Source organism: Ursus americanus, chromosome 30 (assembly GCF_024610735.1).
Source record: "Ursus americanus isolate L20-20 chromosome 30, mUrsAme1.1.p, whole genome shotgun sequence".
Classification (NCBI taxonomy): Eukaryota; Metazoa; Chordata; class Mammalia; order Carnivora; family Ursidae; genus Ursus; species Ursus americanus.
This window is the reverse complement of record NC_142156.1, coordinates 30,572,984-30,598,904: the sequence shown is the minus strand read 5'-3', so window position 1 is coordinate 30,598,904 and position 25,921 is coordinate 30,572,984. Positions and strand designations below refer to the sequence as shown.

At 50.5% G+C, this 25,921-nt stretch overlaps 1 protein-coding gene across 2 annotated transcripts; it reads left to right on the top strand.

Moving 5' to 3' along the window:
• The first annotated feature begins 1,262 nt into the window (after positions 1 to 1,262).
• YPEL1 (yippee like 1) lies at positions 1,263 to 25,668 on the top strand. Of its 2 annotated transcripts, none has more exons than XM_045802535.2 (5): positions 1,263 to 1,485; positions 16,910 to 17,166; positions 20,534 to 20,577; positions 21,288 to 21,396; positions 22,513 to 25,668. In XM_045802535.2, exons 2-5 carry the CDS (start codon positions 17,050 to 17,052, stop codon positions 22,600 to 22,602), a joined length of 360 nt encoding a protein of 119 aa, XP_045658491.1. In that variant the 5' UTR covers positions 1,263 to 1,485; positions 16,910 to 17,049; the 3' UTR covers positions 22,603 to 25,668. The 2 variants fall into 2 exon arrangements, with proteins under 2 accessions (XP_045658491.1, XP_045658490.1); XM_045802534.2 differs by having other exon boundaries at positions 16,885 to 17,166.
• Positions 25,669 to 25,921: the final 253 nt, after the last annotated feature.

The following is a 25,921-nucleotide window of genomic DNA, read 5'->3' as shown; positions in this document are numbered from 1 at the left end:
TTTTTTTTCAACAGAGGACTGGCTGAGAAAAGGTATTTGTGGAAGCAAAAACAACAAAAGCTTAATATTTAAGACCATCTAAGGAATCTCAAAATTCACAAGAGAAAGGAACACCCCTACCCCCAGTTGGAAACTGAAGATCTGAAAGTTGAAAATTGAAGATATGAAAGGCTTAATAATTAACGAAGAGATACCAACACTCATCAGAAAAATGCTTCTGAAAACCGATCATGCGTTCCCACTTTGCAGCCAGCTTTGTAAAAGGGAGGGAGCTGGAGCCATTGCTAGGAGAATGGCTAAGTTCTGACAAATGGACAATATTCAGAGACCTTCTAAGTACAGTAATAAATCAGATGCACATCCAAAGACGCTGAAAGATCTTTAAAGATACACAGCATTGCGGAAAAGAAACAAGATCTGAAGGATGCTAACATGTATAAAAATGTTATATACATTGTGACCTCGACACTGTGGTTTTTAAAAAATTATTATGTAATTTAAGAAACAACCTAAAGAGGAAAGCTGTGGGACCAACAAGATGACATGAGAGTCGTCGGGGTACGGAGTGTGGACGTAAAGATGGGACGGGCTGCCTGGGGGGCCGGGAGGGCCACCCGGAGAATGGAGCTTCCCGTCGAGTCCGATTTGGGGGTTCTGGAGCAGAGGAGAGCCAGATGCAGATACAGAGGTTCTCAGGTAGAGTGGCTTGGAGAGTTCTGGGAGGATGGATGGAGTGAGCGAGCGCGGAGGACCCCGTATTCTGAGGACCGAGTCTGCGAGTGGTCCGGCCAGGGAAGCCCGAGTCCCGCGCACGGCCTACCCATGCGCCCCGCTTCGGCCCCGGAAGCTGTGGGCCTGGAGTCCCTCGGCCGATCCAGGCGTGCGGAGAGAACCAATGACCCGCGGGCTCCCCACCGCGGGGGAAGCCTGCGGGCAAAGACCTTGGGCCGAGCACCGCGGTCCCCGCCAGCCCACGCTTGCGCACTGCGATCCTCTTTGAGCCCTCCCCCACGTCCCGCCCCGCCCCGCGGAGCCCCGCCCCCAGGCCCTTCAACCCTCATAGGCTGGCTCCGAGGCCGCGTTCGGCAGGCCGGCCAATGGGAGCACGGCGCGCTCCGCGGCACGTGCGCTCCCGCCCAGGCCGGCCTAGTGCGAGCCGGTCGAGCTCCCAGGCGCGGAGCGCGCGGGGAGGGAACGCGCGGGCGGGGCGGGGCACGGGGCGGAGCGCAGGCGGGACGCCGCGCTGATTGGCCGACGCCGCGTTGCGAGGCCGTTAACGGCGGCGCGGCCGGGCCGCGGCTCCAAAACAAAGGGCAAGCGGCCCGCGGGGCGGCGGCGGCGGTAGGATGCCTCGCGCCCTGCCGAGGCGCCAACGGCCGCAACGCGTCCCGGGCCGCGCCCGCGCCGCCTGAGAGCCGAGCCCGCACTGACCGGGGCTCGGGCCGGATGGACGCTGCGGGCTGGGGCGCGGACCGCCGAGCGGCCGTGAGTACGGGCGGGCCTGGAGACTGTTGCGCGGGCGGCTACTTTGTGGCGACCCGAGGCTCCTGCGACTGCGGGCAGGGCCCGGAGGCACCTGTTGGGCGTCTGGGCCGGCGGGCGGGGCGCGAGCGGGCCGCACCTGTGGATGTTTTTGTTCTGATTTGATTTTTTGTTGTTATTTGGCTCACTCCGTGTTGGAGCAGACCACAAAGCCTAATCTTTGGTTTTGCCCCCCTTTCTTCCCTCCCTTCCCTGCCTCCTCCCCACTTCAGCCACGGAAAAATGAGAGAATGAACTAGATGCCTGATAATAATAGGCTTTTCCATCTTTAAAAAATAATAATGTTGCGACCGGGGAGGGAAATGAGGACAAAAGAGGGCTCCTAGGAATGTTTATTAAAAGAGGGGGATGTTTTCAGATTGCCCACATAAAGATCGTGACTAAAATGAATTGTCCTCCGTATCAGTTCCCCGCTTGTAGCACTAGGCTTGCAAAAGCCATAGCTTGGGAAACCTAAGTAGGGTCCCCCTCCCCCAGGCCTGCCTCTGATTGACATCTTTGATGTCCAGATAATGTGCTGAGTTCCAGGATGAAAACAAACAAACAAACAAAACCCTGTGATTTCATTTTGGAGAGATGGCTTTGGAAGACATCAGTTTCCCCACCCCCAAGCTTTTTTGTTCAGTTGCATTTCTTCTTCCTCTTTCTAGCTAGAATATACACTTTAACCTGTTGTTTCCTTTGCCAAGAATGTTACTTTCCCCCCACCTCACTCCCAAACTCCTACCCACACCTGGAGAGGAGGCTTACCTCCTCTAGGGAACTCTTCCAGGTGCTTCACCTGAGCAAGCTGCCCCTCTCCCACACCTGTGCACCTCCAGCCTCTGCTCCCTTCTAGCAGATGAGTTCCTGCTCCGTGCCAGGAGCTGTGCTGGATGCTGGGGTGGTTGAGTTTTGTAATCGGGCACTGATTCCCCACTCCCCCCAGCCCCAGGCTCTTGGGTGACAGAGGTGGCACACTTGAGGAATGATAATACTGAGACTCTTCTGGACCCTTATGCTCCCTCCCCTTGCATCTCACAGGGTTAGAGTGTCTTCTACTTGCAGGAACCTCTCAGAGGTAGGACCACAGCAAAATCATGTCCTACAACAGACCTGTAGCACAGGGTCTGGCTCTGTTGGGCACTTAAGAAAAAAAGTAACTGAATAATCTTAATTACCAATCTGAGCTATAGCCTTTTCTTTTCTTTTTCTTTCTTTTTTTTAAGATTTCATCTTTAATCCCTACACTCTATGCGGGGCTCCAACTCACAGCCCCGAGATCAAGAGTCACATGCTGCACCGACCGAGCTAACCCGGGCGTCCCAAATAGCCTTTGCTTTTTAAGCGAACTTCTTGTTTTGGAATAACTTTAGATTTCCGTGAAAGTTGCAAAGATAGTACAGACAGTCCCAATATGCCCCACGCCTTGTGTTCCTCATTGTTACGATCTTCCACTGCTGTGGTGCACTTGCCAACATGAACAACTGACATGGAGACCTTCTTGTAACTGAAGTCCGGACGTTGAATCTTACCATTTTTGAAGCACTGCCATGTGTAAAGCTCTTTAGGTTGGAAGCAGTGTTCCTCTAAAGCCTCTTCTTGATTTCCTGTCTGTTGTCCCTAAGTTTCACAAGGACCCAGTGTCAAGGGGCAGGAACGAAAGCGGAGAGGGCAAGGGGCTGCCATAGAGTTTGAATGTATTTTTTCCCCCCGGGAGACTGATAAATGGAAACTAGACTATGAAGAAGCAGTATTCTTAGTTACTCGGTAGCATACATGACCACTTCGGCCTCACAGAGCCCTTCTGACGTACGGAGCTGGCAAAACCAATCCTCAGCCGCTGGGAATGCTTGGAACGCTGAGGTCAGATTGCCAGTAGAATCTGCCTGCGTGGGTTTAATGCCAGGAAGATACAGAACTGGCGTTTCAAGAAGCTACTTGGCTAAACTTGAATAACACAGATTCTGTTAACCTTGGAGCCCCGATTCAAACACAAAGAAGCGAGGAATCTCCTGGTGTTATCTAAGCCCATTTTGCCTGTTTACTGCTATCCCTTTTAATTTGCGAGGGCACGTCAGACTGCGTAATCCCATCTGTTCTCAACTTGCCGGGTCTTGGATTTTGCCTTTTCCACGTGTTCTGTTAGATCTAGGTGCCTGATGTAACTTCAGTAGCGACTTGCATACATTGGAAGAAAAATACGAAAACTTCGAAAAAGACAAAAAAAGGCAATAGAAATCTTCCTTTCAGACCATTCTGTGATGCTCTCATTCGAGGTTCATTTGGTTTTACATTTGTAGAAAAGTGGTTAGAGCTGCTAATCAGCAGAACCTCTCAGGAATAGACTTTTTTTTTTAAGATTTTATTTATTTATTCGACAGGAAAGAGACAGCCAGTGAGAGAGGGAACACAAGCAGGGGGAGTGGGAGAGGAAGAAGCAGGCTCATAGTGGAGGAGCCTGATGTGGGGCTCGATCCCAGAACGCCGGGATCACGCCCTGAGCCGAAGGTAGACGCTTAACCGCTGTGCCACCCAGGCGCCCCAGGGGAATAGACATTTTGACATGAGATTTCAGGAGAGGTTGGAGACAGTTCTGAACAACCAAGAGATGGAGGGCTAAGCGTTCTGGGGAGGACAGCGTGAGGTGGATTCAGGAAAGAAGTCCCCATTCCTCCTGTGATCAAAACCCTGGGGCACTCTGAAAAGCTGTCTGCTGGTGATAGTGGAATGGAAATCCTGGAGCCAACCCGCTATTGTCCACACCCGGGGAAGGGCATCTTAATCCAGCACCTGAAGAGCCTCAGAACCAGGACCAGGATTCGAGGTGGGGCTTGTGAGGTGCGGAGGGGTGCTCCGCCAACCCTCTGTCCCTCTGTCCTACTGTAACCGTGACATGACCTCTTGCATGGACCACCTTGTGAATCGCAGTTTACCCACATTTTACAGATAAAGCAACAGCTTGGCTTGAGGTTCCACAGCCACGAAACATGGGGCACGGTTTGAGTCAAGCGCTCTGGCAGCTTTGTCCGCCCTCACGCCCGGCAGCCTGTCTCTTGCCAGACCTCACCTCCTGGCTCCCTCGTGCTGTCACCTGGCTTCCCAGTGGGGGCACTCTCTCCCGAGAGCACTGGCCCCCTTCGATTGCTCTTTGCATCTCTGGTTTTTCCTTCTCTTGCCCCAACACAGGCCTTCAAATATTTGATTATGTCCTTTTTAGCATGTGGTTAAATAATTACAGCTGAAGATTCCGACCCTCTGTCCTGCTTCCATCAGCCTTCTGGATCCCACCTTTTCAAATGAGAAGGGCAGCGGTGTGTTGTAGCTAGTGCCTTGGTCCTTTTCCTGTTGTTAGCAAGCAGGCCAGTAACCTCTGCTAGGAAATGTCCCTAGGCCCTGACTCTGGGGGACTTTGTTACTCATGGGAGAAATACAAAAGAATGTATTACAGGTTGTTGGAAAAGGGCTCAGTGCACACACATTAACCAGTCTTGCGGGAGACTGGTGGCAGAGGCAGGACCTGAGGCAGGAGGGAGGAGGGGTGAGGACTAGGACCTGGAGAGCAGAGGCGCGGGGCCACGGGGTGCTGAAGTTGCCCAGACACCCCTGCCCAGATTCCCAAGAGGCTGTGGGGGCTTTATCTGGGGGCAGCCGGACAGGTGGTAGGACTGAAGAAATCTTGCCCCTTCCAGGGGGTCTGCTGATCACCAAGCCTGCAGCTCCTGAAATGTGTGGAGAAAAATGTTTCATCTGTGACTCCAGTAAGAAGGCAGGCCGTGTGTGTGAAGGGAAGCTGGTTCTGCCAAAGGCAAACTGGACTCCTGCTATTGCCCTTTGACGTGAATCCTTCCAGGTCTTTCTGTGCCTGTGTGAGTGAGTTACATACATTTGGTATCGAAAATCTAGAGTTACCGGGACGCCTGGGTGGCTCAGTTGGTGAAGCGTCTGCCTTCGGCTCAGGTCATGATCCCAGGGTCCTGGGATCGGGTCCCACAGTCTCCCTCTGCCTGCCACTCCCCGTGCTTGTGCTCTCTCTCTCTCTCTCAATCTAATAAATAAATAATTTTTAAAAAATCTAGTTACCAAAAGGCAGATGGTGAAAAGGAAGGCACCTTCCCCGTGCTTCCTAGCCCCCAGCTGAGGTCCAGGGGTGTGCGCCCAGGAGCGCAGATAGGTGTTACCAGATGGCTACATCCCAGCCAGCCCTCGCCAGTGGTGATAGCGACTTTTTAAAAACCTTTGCCCACCCGCTAGGTTGTAAGACCTACCAGACCGCCTTTAATTTGCATCGATGAGTGAAGTTCACTCTGGTTCATTTGTCTGCAGGCACAGTGGTCCAGGGTGTAGACTCTGGCTTTGAATCCACAGCTTACTAGCTGTGCAACCTTGGCAGGTTGGTTAACCTCTCTGGGCCCCAGTTTCCATATCTGCACGGTGGGACTAATAGGAACCCCCACCTCTGAGGGTTGCTGCCAGTGTGTTTGGTGCAGAGCCCCCATGTTCCCTTTTCCGTGGAGGATGTGGATGTCCCTGCCCGAGCCACCCACCTGGGGTCCCACTTTCGCCATGAACTCTGGCTGAACGCTTTGTGTGCCTGGTGCCTCCCTTCCTCCTCCCCGGGGAAGTGGAGGGCTGGGGCTGAGCCCATCTGCCATGTCGTGGCGGTGTGAGGAGGTGGCGTGGGGAGTAGAGAGAATGGGTGTCCCAGGGTGTGGGGCTCTCGGGAGCCTCCACTCCATCCTGGAAATGTCAGAGCTGCTTGGTTGGGGCTTTATTTCTCATGTTTTTGTCTTTAGAAGTGTGGTAACAGCACCATATGGACATGGGCCTGATTCACGTTCTCTTAAAATAATTATACATGTTTATTTTATTTATTTATTATTTTATTTATTTATTTGACGGAGAGAGAGACAGCCAGCGAGAGAGGGAACACAAGCATGGGGAGTGGGAGAGGAAGAAGCAGGCTCCCAGCGGAGGAGCCTGATGTGGGGCTCGATCCCATAATGCCGGGATCACGCCCTGAGCCGAAGGCAGACGCTCAACGACTGCGCCACCCAGGCGCCCCAATATACATGTTTATTTTAGGAGAGAAATTTCTGGAATCCAGAATATTGTTTTTGCTCCAAAAACTTACCCCACAGTAATATCTTCCGGGGGATGGCGGCTGCCCTCCAAACCCAGGGGAAACAGTGTCCTGTGGCGAACACGGCTCACTGCATCCCCTTTGCCTTTTGTTCACGTCACAGCGGCCCCTAACTTGCCAGGAGATCTTGTTGTAAAAGCCCACTTTGCACACTGGTTGCCTGAACACTTGGACGTGATTTCGCCAGGGCCGCAGTGGATGTCCAGGTTAAGAGCCTGGTGAAAACACAGCCTGACACGCTTCCCCCAGACCAGGCCTGGCCGTGGCTCTGCCAGGAACCCCCCGCCGGATGGTGACGGGGTGGCGCTCAGGATGGAGCCGGTGAAGTGGGTGTTCCTGAGGCGCCCTCCCGCCGTGGAGGGGCTGCCGTGAGCCTGAGCGCGGACGAGGCTCCGCGAAGGTGACGGGAGCCTGCGAGCAGGGCTGCTCCGCAGAGACGGGCCTTGCGGACACCGGCGCTCCTTGGGCTCAGGTCCCCCGGGGCGAGGCCGTCCTGGAGGCCTGCGGAAGGGCGCAGGCGCCCCACGGAGCAAGGCCGATAAGCAGAAGGGCCTCGGCAAGCTGCCGCTTCGGAAGGGGTGGTCCCATGCAAAGGGAACTGCCTGCGAGCTGAAAGTGAGAGGTGTTGCCCCCATTGTTCTTATGAATACAAGTGAAGTCACTTTTTTAAAGGGACCTACACCCAGTGTGGGGCTCGAACTCACCACTCCCGAGATCAAGAGGCGCTCGCTCTGCCAACTTAGCCAGCCAGGCGCCCTGAAATCCCTTGTTTCCAGGCCAGAGGGCAGCGTCGGCGGGTTCTCCGTGCAGTCACGGGGAACAGTGTTTCTGCCACTAAAGGGGCAGGACTCTCAAGACCTGACGGGCCAGCCCGGGAAGAGTCTGGGATTCCGGACTCTCGGCCCCTTTCACCATGTGCTTTTGGAACCTTCATTAGAGGGGGTCTGAGCAGAGAAGGGGCACAACTGAAGGCTCCTTTCGATAAAGAGAGAGAAACTCAGGTGAAGGTCTTAAAGCCGACTCAACATGAGCTCAGTGAGCAGTCAGGTCAGGAGGCGCCTGGCTGGCTCCGTCCCTCGAGCCCGGGACTCTGGATCGCAGCGCGTGAGTTCAGGTGTGGGGCCTACTAAAAAAGAAAAGGAGGAGGTTCTTTCCTCCCTTATGGGTCATCACCGAATTGGGGGGGTGGTGCACGTGTGGATTGACGGTGTCTATGCAGCCCGTGTGGGACACGGGTGGGAGCTGGGCTGCTGCGGTGGGATGCATCCAGGCTGATCCTCCCCCCCCCACAACCTGCCGCCAAGACGGGAGGGATGCCAGGGTTCAAATTTAGAGAGTGCCCAGTGGCTTGGGGGCAGCAGATAAAATGTGTTGGGGCTAATGTGATGGCTTGAAAAGGTGGTTTTAGGAATCCCTGATGGGGACTATCAAATATAATCAGACTTCTTCAGAACTCCCTTAATCCTTGGTTGAGAAAACTTCTAGTGGAGAAAGAACCAGAGCTTCATTTTGGAGGACAGATGTGTAGGCGTGGGTGTGTGCCCCTTGTATGGAAACTTCCTCCACAATATTCTTGCTAGCTGATTTTCTCTGTTGGGAAATGGGACGAACCATTAATTGTCATTGCTGGTATAAAATAGGATCCAACTTGGTCTTTTCCTGTGGATGGGTGTCCCTAACGTCCAGCACCAGTTTTTGGAAACGTCTATTTCCCAGGGAGCTGCAGTTTCACTGTCGCGGTATCTGGTCTATGCATAGGTCTGTTTCTAGGCTCTCTTTTGGGTCCCATCGACCTGTTTTCCCGTCCCCTGCCGGCACCGCTCTGCCTCCATGACTATGGAAACGGCAGGACTGCTCTCGGTCAGACTCAGGTGGGGGATGGGCTTCCTTCGGGCTCTTCAAGAGCGCCCTCACTACTTCTGACCTTTGGCACGATGGGGCTCAGGACGCACTACCCCAAAACATGTCACCTCGGCATATGGAGTGTCTTAAGCTGGAGGACTTTGAGAAAATGACAGAAGGAGGAAGGTCATTCTGACCTCCCCCTCTGCCCTTATTCCCTGACACAGGTCATAAGCCCCCCCGGGAAAGGGGTCCTCCCAGGAGGAGCGAAGATATTCTTATCACCAGAGACAGGGAATTCGAGGCCAAGAATTCTGCACAACCTTGTTAAACCTGCCCTATCTTTCTAGTTACTTTTCCACCATGGACTACCCCCTCAACCAAAGCCCTCTGCCTTGTCAGTTCTTCATGAATAAATTGTTTCTTTGACTAAATGGTAGAAAAGCTTCCCGCTCTGCTGCTGCTTTGATTCTCCATTCTCTTGCGAAGGGTCCCATGTTCATGGAAACATTCAATAAAATCTCTGTGCATATCTCCTGCTGATCCGTCTTTGCCAGTTTAATGTTCAGACCCAGCCAGGGACCCCAAGAGGGTTGAGGAAAACTTTTCCCTCCCCCATAGACCCTTCTAGGATAAGTTTTAGAATCCAGTCTCTGCCTCTCACTGGGTCCCTGGCTTGCATATGCGTGCACACACACACACACACACACACACACACACCAACACATCTTTTCTGGATTTTGATTTGAATTGCATTTAATTTAAAAATTCTGTTGGGGGGCATCTGGCTGGCTGAGTCAGAAGGGCGTGCAACTCTTGATCTTGAGGTCATGAGTTTGAGCCCCACGTTGAGTGTAGAAATTACTTAAATAACATCTAGGGGCTTCTGGGTGGCTCAGTTGGTTAAGCATCCAACTCTTGGTTTCGGCTCCAATCATGATCTCAGGGTCATGGGATCAAGCCCTGTGTCGGGCTCTACACTCAACATGGAGTTTGCTTGAGATTCTCCCTTCCCCACTGCCCCTCCCCCTACGCACACACACTCTCTCTCAAATAAAATCTTTAAAAACAAAGTACAAAAAACACATAAAAATTACTTTGGGGAGAATTCGTATGTTTACAATATCTTCTGGTCCCGATCTTGGTATATCTCTGCTTATTTAGGTATTCCTTATTGTCCCTGAAAATCTTACACTCTACTCTGTCAAGGTATTTCAGGTCTTTGAATTTATTCTTAGGTACTTTGTACTGCTACACTGTTGCATAAGTGTGTATTTTCCGTTCCGATCCGTATGCCTTGTTGCCTTGCCAAGCCGCCTGGGACTTGGGCCAGGGCTTGTGGGAATGGCGGTAGAGGCTCAGTCCTGATCTCGGAGAGAATGTTTCTGAGTCTTACCACGAAGGATGATGTTCACTGTGGTTTGGTTCATTTTTATAGATGTCTCAACAGATAAGGAAGTTCCCTTATATTCTTAGTCTGCACGGAATGTTGTTAGAATTGTGAATGGATGGTAGATTTTGTCAAATGCTTTCTCTACATCTATTGAGATAAACAGATTCAGAGAATAGGCGGTACATTGTATGAACTACATTTTCTAACATTAAATGATTTTGTATTCCGGTGATAAAGTCAACCTAATTGTATTTTATTATCCTTTTAGAATAGTATTAGATTCAGGGGCGCCTGGGTGGCTCAGTCATTAAGTGCCTGCCTTCTGCTCAGGTCACGATCCCAAAACGCTGGGATCGAGCCCCACATCGGGCTCCCTGCTCGGCGGGGAGCCTGCTTCTCCCTCTCCCACTCCCCCTGCTTGTGTTCCCTCTCTCGCTGCCTCTGTCTGTCAAATAAATAAATAAATAAATAAATAAATAAATAAATAAATAAATAAATAAATAAAATCTTTAAAAAAATAAAAAATAATAAAAAAATAGTATTAGATTCTGTTTGGTAAAGTGATTTAGGGTGTTTGCATCTTGGTTCATGAGAAGAAAATTATAGTGAATTTCATTCTTGCACTGCCCTGATCAAGGTTTGGTATCAAGTTAAGCTAGCTGGTTCATTCCTGTTTCTTTAATGTTTATCAGGTTGTTGAGGTTTGCTGTTTCTTCCTGAGTCCTGTTTTTCAGTCATATTTCTTCTAAGAATTTGTGTGGTTCACATTTTCAAATATATTAAATTGATCACAACATCCTCTTACCCATAAATCTCATCCAAAGAAAGTGATATCCCTTTTCCATTTCTGCCATGTTATTACTTATATCCCATCTCTCCCCGCACCCCACCTCTCTCCCCAGTCACTCGAACAAAACTTTACCAGTTTTGTCAGTCTTTTCCAGGACAAACGTTGGCTTTCTTGGTCCTCTCTTGCATATCCATATTTTCCTTGTGTGTTGCATTACATTTTTTCCTGTTCATTTCCTTCCTTATATTTTCTTTGGGTTATTTCTCTGTTACTTTAACTTTTAAAGATGGGTGTTTACCGCTGGTGGGAATGCAAGCCGGTACAGCCATTCTGGAAAACAGTATGGAGGTTCCTCAAAAAGTTGAAAATAGAGCTACCCTATGACCCAGGAATTGCACTACTAGGTATTTACCCCAAAGATACAAATGTAGTGATCCGAAGGGGCACCTGCACCCCAATGTTTATAGCAGCAGTGTCCACAACAGCCAAACTGTGGAAAGAACCCAAATGTCCATCAACAGATGAATGAATAAAGAAGATGTGATATATATATCACATATGATAGATCACATATGATATATATACATGCGTGTATACACACACACAGTGGAATTCTCAGCCATCACAAAAATGAAATCTTGCCATTTGCAATGACGTGGATGGAACTAGAGGGTATTATGCTAAGCGAAATAAGTCAGTCAGAGAAAGACAATTATCATATGATCTCACTCATGTGAGAAACAAAACAGAGGATCATAGGGGAAGAGAGGGAAAAAAATAAGATGAAATCAGAGAGGAAGACAAACCATAAGAGACTCTTAATCATAGGAGACAAACTGAGGGTTGCTGGAGGGGAGAGGGGTGGGGGATGGGGTAATGGCATTAAGGGCATTAACTGGGTGATGGGCCTTAAGGAGGGCACGTGCTGTAATGAGCACTGGGTGTTATATAAGACTGATGAATCACCGAACTCTACCTCTGAAACTAATAATTCACGATATGTTAATTAATTGAATTTAGATTTAAAAAAAGCCTCATCACAGCAAGATTCCTTGTGTTGCCATCTGACATCCACACCCACTTCACTCCCCCCCCTCAGCCCTCCCTTAACCCCCAGCGTCCTCTAACCGGTTCCCCATTTCCATGATTTTGTCACTTCACGAATATTATATAAATGGAATAATATAGTTGTCACGTTTGGGGGGTTGGCTTTTTGTTTTTTTCTTTCCGTAGCAGAATCCTCTGAAGAGTCCTTCAGGTGGTTGTGTATGTTCATGGCTCGTTCCTTTTTATAGAGGAGTGGTACTCCAGGGTAGGGGTGCACCACTGTTTGCTCATCTGGCTTGTTTCCACTTTCTGGCTAGTGTCAATAAAGCTGCTGTAGACATTAAAATAAATAAATAAACATAAGTGTTTAGGGACACCTGGGTGGCTCGGTCAGTTAAGCGTCTGCCTTTGGCTCAGGTCATGATCCCAGGGTCCTGGGATCGAGCCCCACGTCAGGCTCCCTGCTCAGCGAGGAGTCTGCTTCTCCCTCTCCTTTTCCCTCTCACCCCAACTTGGGCACTCTCTCTCTCAAACAAATAAATAAACAAAATCTTAAAAAAAAAAAAAAAAAGATGGTGTTTAGCTCATCAATTCCACCTGTTATATTTTCTAATCTACATCCTATAAGATTATACATTTCCCTTTAAGTACTAGAAAGTAGTTGTTTTATTATTGTTTAATAATATTAATAAAAATATCTTCTAATTTCCATTCTTAGACCCATGGGTACATAGAAGTACAAGCCTTTTCTCTCCTCAGATTATACTTTTTTAAAGATCGGAGAATAATTGACACACAATATCCTGTTAGTTTCAACTGTATGTCGTATTGATTGAATATTTTTGTACATTATGAAATGATCCCCACCATAAATCTAGTTATCCTCTGTCCCCATAAAAAGTTATTACAAAGTTACTGACCACATTCTCTGTGCCGTACATTGTATCCCCACGACTTCCTTTATTGTATAACTGGAAGTTCATACCCCTTAATCCCCTTCATCTATTTTGCCCATCCCCCACCTCCATCCCCTCTGGTAACCAACTATTTGTTTTCTGTATCTGTGAGTCTGTTTCTGTTTTGTTTTTTGTTTCATTTTTTTGTTTAGATTCCACATACAGGTGAGATCGTGTGATATTGTCTTTCTCTCTGATTTATTTCACCTACTGTAGTGCTGTTGACGTTGATCCATGTAAGATTCCATGATGAGATGACTGCGTAATATTCCGTTGTGTATACACGCCACACCTCCATTATCCAGGCACCTGTCGATGGACACTTGGGCTGCTTCCATCACTTCCCTTTTCTCCACATCCTCGCCAACTCTTATTTTTTGTCTCTTTGATAACAGCCAATCTGACAGGTGTGAGCTGATAGCTTATTGTAGTTTTGATTTGTATTTCCCGGATGGTTAGTGATGTTGAGTCCTCTATCTTTTCATGCGTCTGTCGGCCATCTGGATGTCTTCTTTGGAAGAATGTCCATTAAAGTCCTCTGCCCATTTTTCTTTTAGGTAGGCTCCACACCCAGCCTGGGGCTCGGACTCACAGCCCCGAGATCAAAAGTCGCACGCTCTACCAACCGAGCCAGCCACCCCCCCACACCCATTTTTAATCAGGTTGTTTGTTTTTAAGTTGTGTTAAGTCCTTTGTATATTTTGGGTATTAACCCCTTATCAGATGTAGGATTTGCAAATATTTTCTCCCATTTCATAGGTGGTCTTTTGTTGATGGCTTCCTTTGCCATGGAAAAACTTTTTAGTTTGATACCATCCCATTTGTTTATTTTCTCTTTTGTTGCCCTTGTCTGAGGAGACTGGTCCAAAAAAAACATATTGCTAAGAATGATGTCGAAGAGCTTACTGCCTATGGTTTCTTTGAGAGTTTGACAGTTTGGGGTCTTACATTCAAGTCTTTAATCCATTTTGAATTTATTTTTGTGTATGATGTAAGACAGTGGTCCAGTTTGATTCTTTTGTGCCTAGCTGTCCAGTGTCCCCAAGACCATTTATTGAAGAGAGTCGTGTATTCTTGGCACCGTTGTCCGAGATTGGCCACGCACGCGTGAGTTTTGTGCTGGGCTCTCTATTCTTTCCGTTGATCCGTGTGGCCGTTTTTGCACCAGCGCCACATGCCTCGATGACTGTAGCTTTGTAGTACAGTTTGAAATTACGGGCTGTGGTACCTCCAGCTTTGTTCCTCTTTCTCCAGATTGCTTTGGCTTTTTGGGGTCTTTGTGGTTTTATCCAAATGTTAGGATCCTTTGTTCTGTGAAAAATGCCACTGGTATTTTGTGAGGGATTGCATTGAATCTATAGCTTGCTTTGGGTAGTATGAGGATTTTAACAGTATTCTTCCAGTCCATGGGCACAGAATTTTCTTTGCATCTATTTGTGGAGAAGTACGTGTCTGAATTTCTAAGCATACGAAGATTTTTCTTGTTATGTTTTCTTATTGATCTCTAACTTAAGTGTATTGCGGTCAGAGAATATACTGTGTTTTCAATTTTTGGAAGGTGGGTGAGACTTGTAGTGCTGGCTTTTGTAAATGTGTGCTTTGAATGAATGTGGATTCTGCAGTTCTTAGACACAGTTTTCTCCATGTCTTTAGGTCTGATTCATTCATCACATCGTGCACATCCTCTCTGTCTGTAATCATTTGTGTTCGTTCTGTCAGTCAGCAAAAGGCATAGTAGAACATAAATATATTTGTACTATATACTTACGTGCTGTATTTTAAGTGTAACATAAATACGTAATAAGTATACCATATTTACACACTATAATCAGTAATCCTGTTCTTTTTTTTTTTTTTTAACTGAGTTTTATGCCCAGCGTGGGGCTTGAACTCACAACCCAGAGATCAAGAGTCGCGTGCTCTACCGACCGAACCAGCCAGGCGCCCAATCCTTTCACTACTTTAACTTCTTTATTGTGAATCATATACATATAACACATAAAGCAAATACATTGTTAGCCAGGTTTCTAGCCCAATCTTTCAGCCACTCTGCGTCTGCATTTTGAGGCATGTCTCCTGTTCATTGCATCTAGATGAATTGTTGAACTCACGGCTCCGAGATCACGAGATGCGCGCTCCCCAGCTGAGCCAGCCAGGCGCCCCTTTTCTCTCGTCCTTTTAGATTGACATTTTGTCATTCGGTAATCTGCCCCTTTGTAGGTTTGGAAGTTCTACAGTTAGGTTTTGTTGTTAGAGAAATTTCATCAAAATCACAACATTTGGGGTGCCTGGGTGGCACAGCGGTTAAGCATCTGCCTTCGGCTCAGGGCGTGATCCCGGCGTTCTGGGATCAAGCCCCACATCAGGCTCCTCCGCTATGAGCCTGCCTCTTCCTCTCCCACTCCCCCTGCTTGTGTTCCCTCTCTCGCTGGCTGTCTCTATCTCTGTCGAATAAATAAATAAAATCTTTAAAAAAAAAAAAACATTTATCCTGACTTTACCAGAATCTGAAGTTTAACCAATACTTACATCTACTTTTTTGAATAATACAAGGGCTCTAGAAATTTTTCATCGGAGCTCTCACCCTGAGTTCCTGTGTTCACATATTACGATCATATCTTTCCTTTTTCTTTTATTTTTTTAGGGGAAGGGGCAGAGTGGGGGGGGGAGACAGAGAAGGGGGCGGATCTTAAGCAGGCTCCATGCCCAGCGCAGAGCCTGACACGGGGCTCAATCTTACCACCCTGAGATCATGACCGGAGTGGAAATCAAGAGTCTGACACTTAACTGACGGGGACCCCCAGGTGCCCCACACAGTCCTGTCTTTTCAGAGCTCTACAAGATACTGCTGTTCTGTTTACCCGTGGACTTGCCGTCTTCTTTATGGGCCATTGCTTTTTTTAGGGTCTAACGTTTAGTGTTGTTTTTCTTCTGTCTGAAGCACATCCTTGCACTTCCTTTAGTGATATCTTGCTGAAGTCAAACTTTTTAGTTGTCTGAAAATGTCATTCCGGAATTCTTGAAAGAGATTTTTACTGGATACAGAATTCTGGAATAGCCATTATTGCCTTTCAGGACCTTAGAGGTACCTTTCCCGAGTGCCTCTGGGTTCTGTTGTTTTACTTAGGAAGTTGTTCTGTTGGAAGGTAATTTTCCCTTCCCTTCTGGATACTTCTAAGACTTTCATTTCTCTTTCTTTGGTATTCTGCAGGTGCTCTGCCCCACTCTTCTCTCACTTTACCTTCTGTAAATCTAGATATGTGCCTGGGCCTCTGTTGTCATTTGCAGGAAATCAAGTGACATCAATGTTGTGGACACTTTCCCCTAGAATTTCACCTAACACTTTACAGTTTTCATTCTTACATTTAGGTCTTTGATCCATTTTGAGTTAATTTTCATATGTGGTGTTAAATAAGGGGTCCAACTTCAGTTTTTTGCATGTGGATATCCAGTTTTCCCAGCACCGTTTGTTGAAAAGACTGCCCTTTCCCCACTGAATCATCTTGGCGCCCTTATGGGCGATCATTTGACCACATAAAGGGTTTGTTTCTGGATTGATACGTAGCTTCTTCAGGATTAATTACACTGGGCACCTCACGCATATTCATGAATGTCTTGGTGCTTTGAGTCATTAATTCCAGGATTCGGGACAAGCTGTATGCGGGCTGCTGCTGGCCTCACTCAGACTGGAGGCTTGTTGGCTGCCTTTTCTTTGTTTCCTGAAGCCCCACGCGGCCTCAAATGTACTTAAGTGGATGTTTTTCTCAAATTATTTGTGTTTAAAAGTAGTTCGCTCACCACTTCCAATGACGTTTAGAATGGTGAAACAGGGGCGCCTGGGTGGCGCAGTCATTAAGTGTCTGCCTTCAGCTCAGGGCGTGATCCCGGTGTTCTGGGATCGAGCCCCACATCAGGCTCCTCTGCTGGGAGCCTGCTTCTCCCTCTCCCACTCCCCCTGCTTGTGTTCCCTCTCTCGCTGGCTGTCTCTCTCTCTGTCAAATGAATAAATAAAATCTTAAAAAAAAAAAACTTTTAATAAAAAAAAAAAGAATGGTGAAACAGTGACTAATTAAAGAATCCTGTCTTCTGGTTCTGCCCCTCCCATTCCTCAAAAGACACACATCCTAAACACGCCGCCTTGAAGTATTTCCCTCCGTCCGTAACCCTCTGCTTCGTCCTGATTCGTTGACAGGTTGTGACCCTTTCTCTCGTCCCAGATGTGTGCACCGTGGAACACATCCTGCGAGCAGCAACGGCTCTTGCGTCCATCTGTGAGTGTTTCTTTTGTCAGAGAGCCCAGCAGAGCTGCCAGCCTTCCAGTGCCAGCCCTGAGCTGAGCGAGGAGTGCCCAGCCGAGATGGTGAAGATGACAAAATCCAGAACTTTCCAAGCTTATCTGTCAAACTGTCACCGAACATACAGCTGTGTCCACTGCAGAGCCCACCTGGCCAATCACGATGAGCTGATCTCCAAGGCAAGTGGTTTGTGTCTGGGAAATGATGTAATCCCTTCAACGACGGTGGTACTTGCTTCGTAGACAAACATGTGACCATCACATGACTTCCTGGGTCGGTCGTGTCCTGGGAGTCTAGAGCCTTCTGGGCAGCATTGATGAAAGCTTTGTGCGTGATTGAGTGTGACTGCACCGTGATCTTGGTGTGACGTTGGTCATGGTGTTTGTGCAGTGGGTGGGTTTTGGAGGGCTAGGCAGCTGGGACAGAAAATCACGAAGAGCAAGATGAGTAGGTTACTTGTGAGAGCAGTAAAGTTCATGTAAAACCAAAAAACATCGAAGGAACAGAGGAAGTCTAGAAAATCTGTGGAAATAGTTTAAGAATAAGGAAATTAAGAAATGTTAACTCAGAATGCTTAAGAAGAAAACAGACTATCGTGGGAGGGATGGGGGAAATTGGCTCTCTTAGAAAAATACCCAGGAGGGATGCTGTGAACAGGGTCAGAGCAGCTGCTCTGGGCGCTCTGCAGGACTGGGAACAGCCTCGTGGGTGTCCAGAGAACAGCCCCGTTCCTTATCATTAGGTATCCTTGGGGGTGTCCAGAGAACGTACCCCCCCCCCGTTCCTTCTCATGGACTCCTTTTGGGCAGTATGTGAAGTCTGTGATCCACCACTTCTGAACATTTAAGATGATAGATGAGCGAATGTGCCCTCGGGCAGCTGGGCCAGTTCTCTCCTACCCATCCCCAAGGGTCACGAGCACCCCCCATGCGCACAGTCGTGACCGCCCCGCCGCCCCCATCTTCACGGGTCCGCCTTCCGGGCTGTGTGAACCCCCTGCTCCTTCCAGAGCCAAGCCTGCCCGGAAGCTGTGCCTCTCCGGGGTCTCTGCTTAGGCTTCTTGTTTTCCTCGATCAGGAGATCGCTCGTCTACTTGGGTTTTCACTGGGTAGCGGCGCGGCCGTCTCCTTGCCGTTCAGCGTCTGAGAGAAACACTGGGGCACGAGGCGGCGTTTCCGCCGCTCTGCCGCGGTTCCTTTGTCCGTTGTCGGCCGCCTGCCGAGGTGCCGTGTGTCGCGCGGCTGGGTTCCCCGGCGGCGGAGCCGCTGCGGGGCCTGCACGTGAGCCCTGTGGCTTGGCGGCCTCCCGGGACTCCTGAGCGGGCGGCGGCCTCGGGCGCCGCGGCGGGCTCCGTTCTGGAACGTGCCGTGAGGGCTGCGAGGAGGCGGGCCCCGAGGAGTCCGGGATGCTGCTTTGACGAGCCCGGAAGCCGTGAAGCTGCTCCCCAGTCACACGGGGGCAGAGGCCCGCTAGGCGGCGAGAGCCGTGCCCTTCACGGCGCATGTCGGCGAGAGTCAGGCCGAGCCCCGGGGCCCAGGCACAGGCTGCCGAGCGGCTCGAGCGCTCGCGGTCCGGCTGGCGATCGGGGAAGCCCTTCCCGCGCAGAGCAGGATCCAGTTCGTCCGAGGGCAGGGGTCCTGACGGGGTTCAGCCGCTCCTGGGGCCGTCCCTGCCCTTCGGCGGTGATGCCCTGGCCCGAGGGAGCCGTTCTCGGTGCAGGCGGGTCTGGTCGTTAGAAGGTTCTGGTGTTCCCTGTGGGCCGCGGCCGGCACACGACCATGGAGCCTGTGCGCCCCGGAGCCGAAACCGCTTCCCGCTCCGGTCCGACTCTAAACCTGAACCACAGATCTGGCCACATCACTGATCCAAACCCTGTAAATAAGGGTTTGTGGGGGAGGGGAAAGGATTTTCAGAGTAGGTGAGAGAGTTAGGGAAATGGGTCTACAGACTTGAAGGCTGGTAAGGATGTGTGGGGAAGCCCATAAGCTGATTATTTGTTAAATTGGACATCAAGTAAAATTCCTAATTCTAGAAAGCCACTTGAAAGGAAAACTCTTAAAAAGGGTTTTCTTTTTTTTTCTTTCTTTCCTTTTTTTTAAGTCTGAAAGCTGTATATCTCAATCAAAATGCTGTTAGCCTCAGGCCAGGTTATGCCGCAGTAACAGAGCCCCCAAACCGAACTGGTGCAGTGGCTTAGCATGGGGGTCTCCATGCTGTTCCAGTGAACGCACGTCCGGGGCCCGCGGGGGCGCTTCCACTTGTCGCTATTAGTCGGGTGGCATATGTGGTCTGTCCCTCCTCTATAAGAACATGGTTTTCCCTTTATCTTTTTTTCAGTTTTTATTTATTTGAGAGAGAGAGAGAGAACACAAGCAGGGGGAGAGGCAGGCAGAGGGAGAGGGAGAAGCAGGCTCCCTGCTTAGCGTGGCTACCGACGCAGGACTCGATCCCAGGACCTGGGATCATGACCCAAGCCAAAGGCAGATGCTTAGCTGACTGGGCCACCCAGGTGCCCTATGGTTTTCCCTTTAATTGAAGGGCCCCCACGACATGGCATTTCATGGCTAGCTCTCCTTCACTTCCCAGTGTTTGTGACCCTCTCCCCACACCCGCCTGTGCCCAGCTGCTTCCGTCCCCCTCTTAGTAGTCTACGTGAGTCCTGAACGTGAGTGCCCTTGTTTGCTCACTTGCTGGTGGGTCTCACCTTTGTGCGATTGCAAACACTTACCGCTGACCATTCTTGTCACACGTTTCCCTATGCCCTCCGGTTGGTTTGTCTCGACAGTGAATTCTTAGGAATGGGCCGGCTGGTCACACAGCGTGTGCCTCTTATATTTAGATATTGTCGCCCTGTGCTCCAGTCAGCATCCCTCATAGTCTTTTGAATTTGTGCTGCGGCGATGGGCAAAAAACACCCCCCAAAAAGTTCTCTTGATTTGGTTATTTTTGAGGTCCCTGTGTTCCATTCAGTCATTTGAGCCTGGCACTGAAGCGGACGAGCCCCCCCATCTGCCTAAGAGGGAACTCACATTCCCTCTTGTTGCTGAGAGTGAAGGGTGCGGGCGCCAAGTCTGGAACTGACCGGACGGTACCCCATCCTGCCTCCTTTATCGTCCCAGACTACATGAGTGTGCTGCAAGCTGTCTCTTGGCTTACGGCACTTTCCTGGGGGAGAGGTCACTGGAAGGTCCCTTCCTCCAAGTAAGGGGTCATCTTGGGATGCGGCTTTGCTTTAAATTTCAGTGGGAAAGCATGGGAACGTCCCCTCGCCCCTACTCTCTGACTGATGGTGGGGGGAATCGGGACGCTGAGCAGCCCCTCTGGGGCTCTCGGAGCACCGTGACTTCCAGGTCCCTTGTGGGGTCCGGGGCCCTGGAGGCCTGGGGTCACTGCTCCTCCTGAGCCCTGATCGAAACACTCCGCGAGGCGGCCCCTCCACTCGTGTTGAGGTCTGTGACCCGAGACAGGCTCTCCACCTTCATCCCAAAGTGCCAGACTTTTCATCTTACTGCAATAAACGTGTTAAAATTTTTTTCTTCTTTGCAGTCTTTTCAGGGAAGTCAGGGACGAGCCTACCTCTTCAATTCTGTGTGAGTACTACTGCCATCGGCCTTGGGGACATGCTGTGTTCGTGGTCAGGTCACACTTAGTGCTTCTGTCCGTCCATGCACTTAATTACTCAAAGCCGGACTATGTAGCTAGAGTTCCCCGGTGGGCGAGAATGACCCAGTGGTGTTGTTTTTGTTTTTTTAAGATTGTATTTATTTGAGAGAGAGAGAGAGAGCATGAGCCGGGGTAGGGTGGGGGAGGGACAGAGGGAGAAGGAGAAGCAGACTCTGCACTGAGCAGGGAGCCCGACCTGGGGCTCCATCCCAGGACCCTGGGATCACGACCAGAGCCGAAGGCAGACGCTTAACCGACTGAGCCACCAGACACCGCCGGAATGACCCAGTGTTTTCATATGGTCTTGAGGAATTCTTCTGTCTCTAGTGTGAGGATTTGGGGGAAGGGTGTGCTCTTACCGGAGAACAAGCTGCCACACGCGGTGTGGCCTGTGACCCATTGTGGTGGGTTTGATTTTGACCGCGCTCCATACAGAGCCGTGGTCACTGCCCCCGCAGCCTGTGCCCGCCTGGGCTTCTCCTGGGGAAATACAGTTGTTCTTCTCACGACAGGTGGTGGTGGGCAGGGGGCAGTGCCTCTGGTACGCGGTTAGCTGGAGACAGAACCACCCAGGGCGGGCGGAGGGGGGCCAGCGGAGAGCGCGGGGTCCTCAGCGCTGTGCTGCCTCCTGCCGCAGGGTGAACGTGGGCTGCGGCCCCGCGGAGGAGAGGGTCCTTCTCACGGGCCTGCACGCGGTCGCAGACATCTACTGTGAGAACTGCAAAACCACGCTCGGGTGGAAATACGTGAGTACCGTCCACTCCGCCTCCCGGAGAGGCCCACACTTAGCACAATAAAGAAAACACACATTACAAACAGAAACAAAATTTGCAAAGGAATAAGACCTCCCGCTGGAAGTGTCAGAAAATCTGTGTTCTCGCAACAGAATCTCCTTTGAGCCCGTTAAAGATGGAGGTCCTCACGTGGGCGCACCCGTGCTCACCTCACTCCCAGGGCACAGGTGACAGCCCTGGAGACCTGTGCCCTCTGAGGCCCCCTGGAACGAGGGGAGTGTCCCCCACACAGGTGGCTGGTGACATTACTTGTGCGGTAGCGGTGACGGCAGACCCCTCTGCGGAGCTCGGCACGGTTGCTGCCACCCCCACCGAGACCTGGCCTCCCCCGGCCCACCCGTGGGCAGCTTCTGCCCCCCCCCACTCCCTGCTCCCGTTGTTCCCCACCCCTGCTGTTGACTCCCAAATTTGTCCCCCACACCCCCAACCACACCCGGCATCTGAGAGGTACGCGTGGGTGTGGCCAGTGCAGTCGTCCCCTGCAGCCGTTCTGGCTGGTTTTGGTCAGGGCCACCTGTGTTCCCTCTTTCTGGAATTCCTGATTGTTCCTGTTCTCCGTATTCCCCCTCACACATGAGGAGACGCAGTCCCCAGCTGAGGCCTGCACGGGCACATGCGCACACATCCCCCACTGAGCCCCATTCCTTTCCACCCTCACTGCCCATCCGAGGGCCTTCTCTTCCTCTAACGTCCTCAACGATCCCCAGGGCGCTCGGTGTAGTTGCCTTCACCTGCCTCTTACCCGCAGCCCCTGCAGGGAGTCTCTGCTCCTCTTCCTCCCAGTTTGCCTTGTGCGCCGTAGATGTTTAGGGACGAACCGGAGTTACCCTTTCGCCGAGAGTTGATCTGTGAGGTTAGGACGAGGTTGGGACGAGTGCAGCGGGCTGCCCTGCCCCGGATGGGCTTGTCGCGCAGACAGACCTCTCCCTGGCCCTGGTCAGTGGAACAAGGAACACCTGGGGAGACTTGATCCCATACACTTATTTTCTTTGCCAAGAGTGTAATGAAGTTGAAAAGTGAATCGATTCTGCCCTGAAACCTTCTTTCTACTTTTTTTTCTTTTTCAAGGAACATGCCTTTGAAAGCAGTCAGAAATACAAGGAAGGAAAATTTATTATTGAGCTTGCCCACATGATCAAAGACAATGGTTGGGAGTAAAATAAAAACTTTGTTCTCTTCTGAATACTATCTTGTGAAAGAGACTGAAAGTGTAATGCAGACATCCAGGAGCATCCTGGATGACAGTGTTTCTTGAACTTGAACCTTGCGGGCTGGCCTCTCCCGGCCGTTCCGATGGTAAGGTGTCCCTCCAGCCTCTGTCCTGTTCACGTACATGGCTGTTTCTGAAATGTTTCAGTGACCTTTTTCTAACTTCTCAAGTTTTAGATAAAGAATTAACCAACTGATGACTTACCCACTAGTTAATACCTTCTTTTAAGCTATGGCTTTAAGATAGAGTTTGGCTGTGCTCTTTCATGTTTGATAGAAAACCAAACCAAATTTTCTTGGACCACAGGGTTAGGGGCTTTTCAGAGGGCAAGTTCATTCCCCTCTCGTTGACTGAGGGTACTGTAGGCCACTTTTTCCTAGTTCGTGAAACTACAAATGGGTCATTCCTCTTGCAAATGAGCTGTTAAGGCATCGTGCTCATTTAGGAATCTTCCAGAAACAGTCAACAAATCTATACACCAAGGGACCTTTTTTTTTTAAGCCTTGTTCAGAACTAGAAGACACCACTGATTATATTTTAGGTAAGCTATAAATAGAGAAATCTAATGGAACATCTTGTTTATTTAAGCCAACAGCTTCCTTATCTAGAAAGTAAGCGTTAGCAAAGACTGTTGCAGGGGCCGCAGGTGCGCATGTGCGTAGGGCTGCAGTCCGGCAGGGCTCTGGAGGTCGGGCTTCTGTGTCAGTCTCTGGACGGGGTGGTCCACGCTGTTAGAAGTTAAGGCAGTGGACCGAGTCAAGTCGGACTTCCTTTTCCATTCTGATGCACTTGAAGAAAAAGAATTACTTTTGCGTATGAAAGAGGCCAGAGCTAGTGGGATGAACTTCCAAACTTGAGATTTGGGAGATTATTTTAAAACTTTTTCAGGAAAGGTTGAAGTTCCAAAACAGATTTAAACTCTGTAAACGAATATGGGTCTCCCGTGCCCCACTGGTTCTGCCCCTTGAGCTGACACAGAAGGGACCTGGGCGGGCTTCTACGTCCTGTGTCTCTGCGATGTATTTTAAGTTACGATCCACCAGTGCCTCCGCAGGGAGAGGGCACGATGCAGGGTTTGGGCCAGTTTTCGGAGAATGGAGGCCCAAAATCATTCCCAAATAAGTTTTGGTTTTCAATGTTCTGACCTGACTCCGGCTGCTGGGCCCAGCCTGCTGCTCCAGGAGTCTGGGGGGGCCTTGGTGTAGCATGGCACGAACCTCCTGAGACCCCAGTGCTGAGGGGCAGGAAAAGGGCCCAGGGAGGCAGGGAGAGAGCAGGGCAGCGTACCCAGACGTTTCCCAGCCCGGCCCGTGGCTCTGAAACCACCTGCAGAGAAGGTCAGCCCAGGGTGGCCGGGAAGGGCGAGAGAATGGCTTGTGGTCCTGTGGGAGGTCCCTCCCCTCCCTCCAGCCCTCCCCTGAGCCCAGAGCCCATGGCCTGGGCAGGCACCGGGCTGCCCTGACTGGTTCCGGCACAGCTGCTCACCCGGAGCTTCCCTCTCGGCACCACGTCTCTGGCTCAGCGAAGCCGTGGACGTGGGGAGATGCAGCGCCCTGCCGCGGGCCGACGCGTGTCTCCAAGTGTCAAGGGCAGATCTTCGTACGGCTGCGGGAGCCTCTGCGCGTGCAGGTACGCCGGCAGGCTGCTGCCTCCGGAGCTGGCGTCCGCCGCAGGTTTAGGTCGTCCCCACACCGTCCCCGTATGTCTAAGTCCACGTTCAGCTGTACAGCCCGCAGGCGCCCGGGCCGGTCCTGCACGCGCGGCGCACTCGCTGCCCTGCTCCGAGATCCGCAGGCGCTTCACCCCGCAGCTGACCCGTGGAGCGTGCACCGTGGCGGCTGCAGTCCCTAGTGGCCACTGTGAAGGGACAGAACGGCCCCTTCATTGAGTACTCGTCATCGAAAACTTCACCTGAACTGACGTTTCCCTTCTTGCCTTGGTCCCTCCGCGAGTCTCCGTGCTGCGCCCCAGGCCCCGAGAGGATGGTGGGGGGGGGTGTCCTGGGGGCGCCGAGGGCAGGTTCCCCGCAAGCTCTTCGCTTACAGTGAAGAATGCTCTCAAATTCTTCTGACCGAGTTTTGTATATACTAAACCTATATTTACAGCTTTTATATGTTCTGGACAAGGTTACTGCTCCTTCAATTTGAGCACTTTGGTTTTTGTATTGTCTTTTGTGATGGCATTGGAACATTTTTACTAGTCTTCTTAGGCCTTGGTTTTTTTGGGTTTTTTTGTAATTGATACCAACGAAAACTCTTACCACATTTTTTGTTGGTCTTCTGAAAAATCCAAGCTCCTTTCGAAACCAAATGAACGGACCCTGAGCTGGCTTCAGGGAAGGACATTCAAGAGACCACAACCAGATGTACTGGTGAAGTGTTGGAATGTTCCACCCTCTTAAATTCCTAAACAGTAAACATCATCCTGTGACTTTTATTTAAATTATTTAAAGTATTTTTTTTCCTTAAGAATGGGAGGTGATGCCAGGACCAGAAATGCATTTAACTTAAACTACGCAGTGTTCTCTGGCACAGCACATCTGCTTTAGAAGCGTGGTTTAGTTTTGTTGCCGTTTTATATATACATATATATAGTATTTTTGTACCTTAATGCTTATTCTTGATGGCATCTGTCAGACATTAGGCAAGATCAGACATGGGAATTTTTCCAAAAGTCTTTTAATTTACCTGAGGACCTCACCAGGTACTTAAAACATCCAAGTGGTTTTAATACCTAGAAAACTAAAGTTCCCAAACGACCTACAGAAATGTAAACCCTCCTTTGTGAAAGGCTCTTGGGTGGATCTGCAGCCCCTGGTGGCCCAGCCACGCTTTGGGCCAGGTGGGTGTGGTCGCTGGGTACAGCTGGAAGGACGTACGGATGGACAACAGCGGAAGGTTTGCCCCTTGGAGCAGGACTGCCAAGCTCACGCGCACAAGCCTCCTTTAGCCTCCATGTCCAGCCCTCTGTCCTCTGTGTCTGTGTGAGGTTGAAAAATAAAGCTTCCACTGTCAGATGTGTCCTTCTGTCTCAGGCGCTCTGCTTTGAGGCTGAGGGCCCTGGGTTCCGCTGGGAGCTTTGCGTCGGGGGTCTCCGAGCTCCTGTGGCCGCTCTGGTCCTGTGTGGTGGCCTGCGGCCCGCCGTGTCCCGGAGCAGTGTGCTGCCGGGCTCCCCACTCCACCAGTCTGGGGCTGGTGCACGTAGCCCGAGAAAGCCTCACCTGAGCTCCTCCCTCCCCCAAACACCAAAGGCTGAGGAGTCTGGGAA

Excerpts from the sequence above, each read along its gene's own strand:
- YPEL1 (XM_045802534.2), top strand. The coding sequence starts at position 1,447 with ATGGACGCTGCGGGCTGGGGCGCGGACCGCCGAGCGGCC. Across the intron at positions 17,167-20,533 it reads ACGATGAGCTGATCTCCAAG|TCTTTTCAGGGAAGTCAGGG; the intron begins GCAAGTGGTTTG and ends TCTTCTTTGCAG. Across the intron at positions 20,578-21,287 it reads GCCTACCTCTTCAATTCTGT|GGTGAACGTGGGCTGCGGCC; the intron begins GTGAGTACTACT and ends CTCCTGCCGCAG.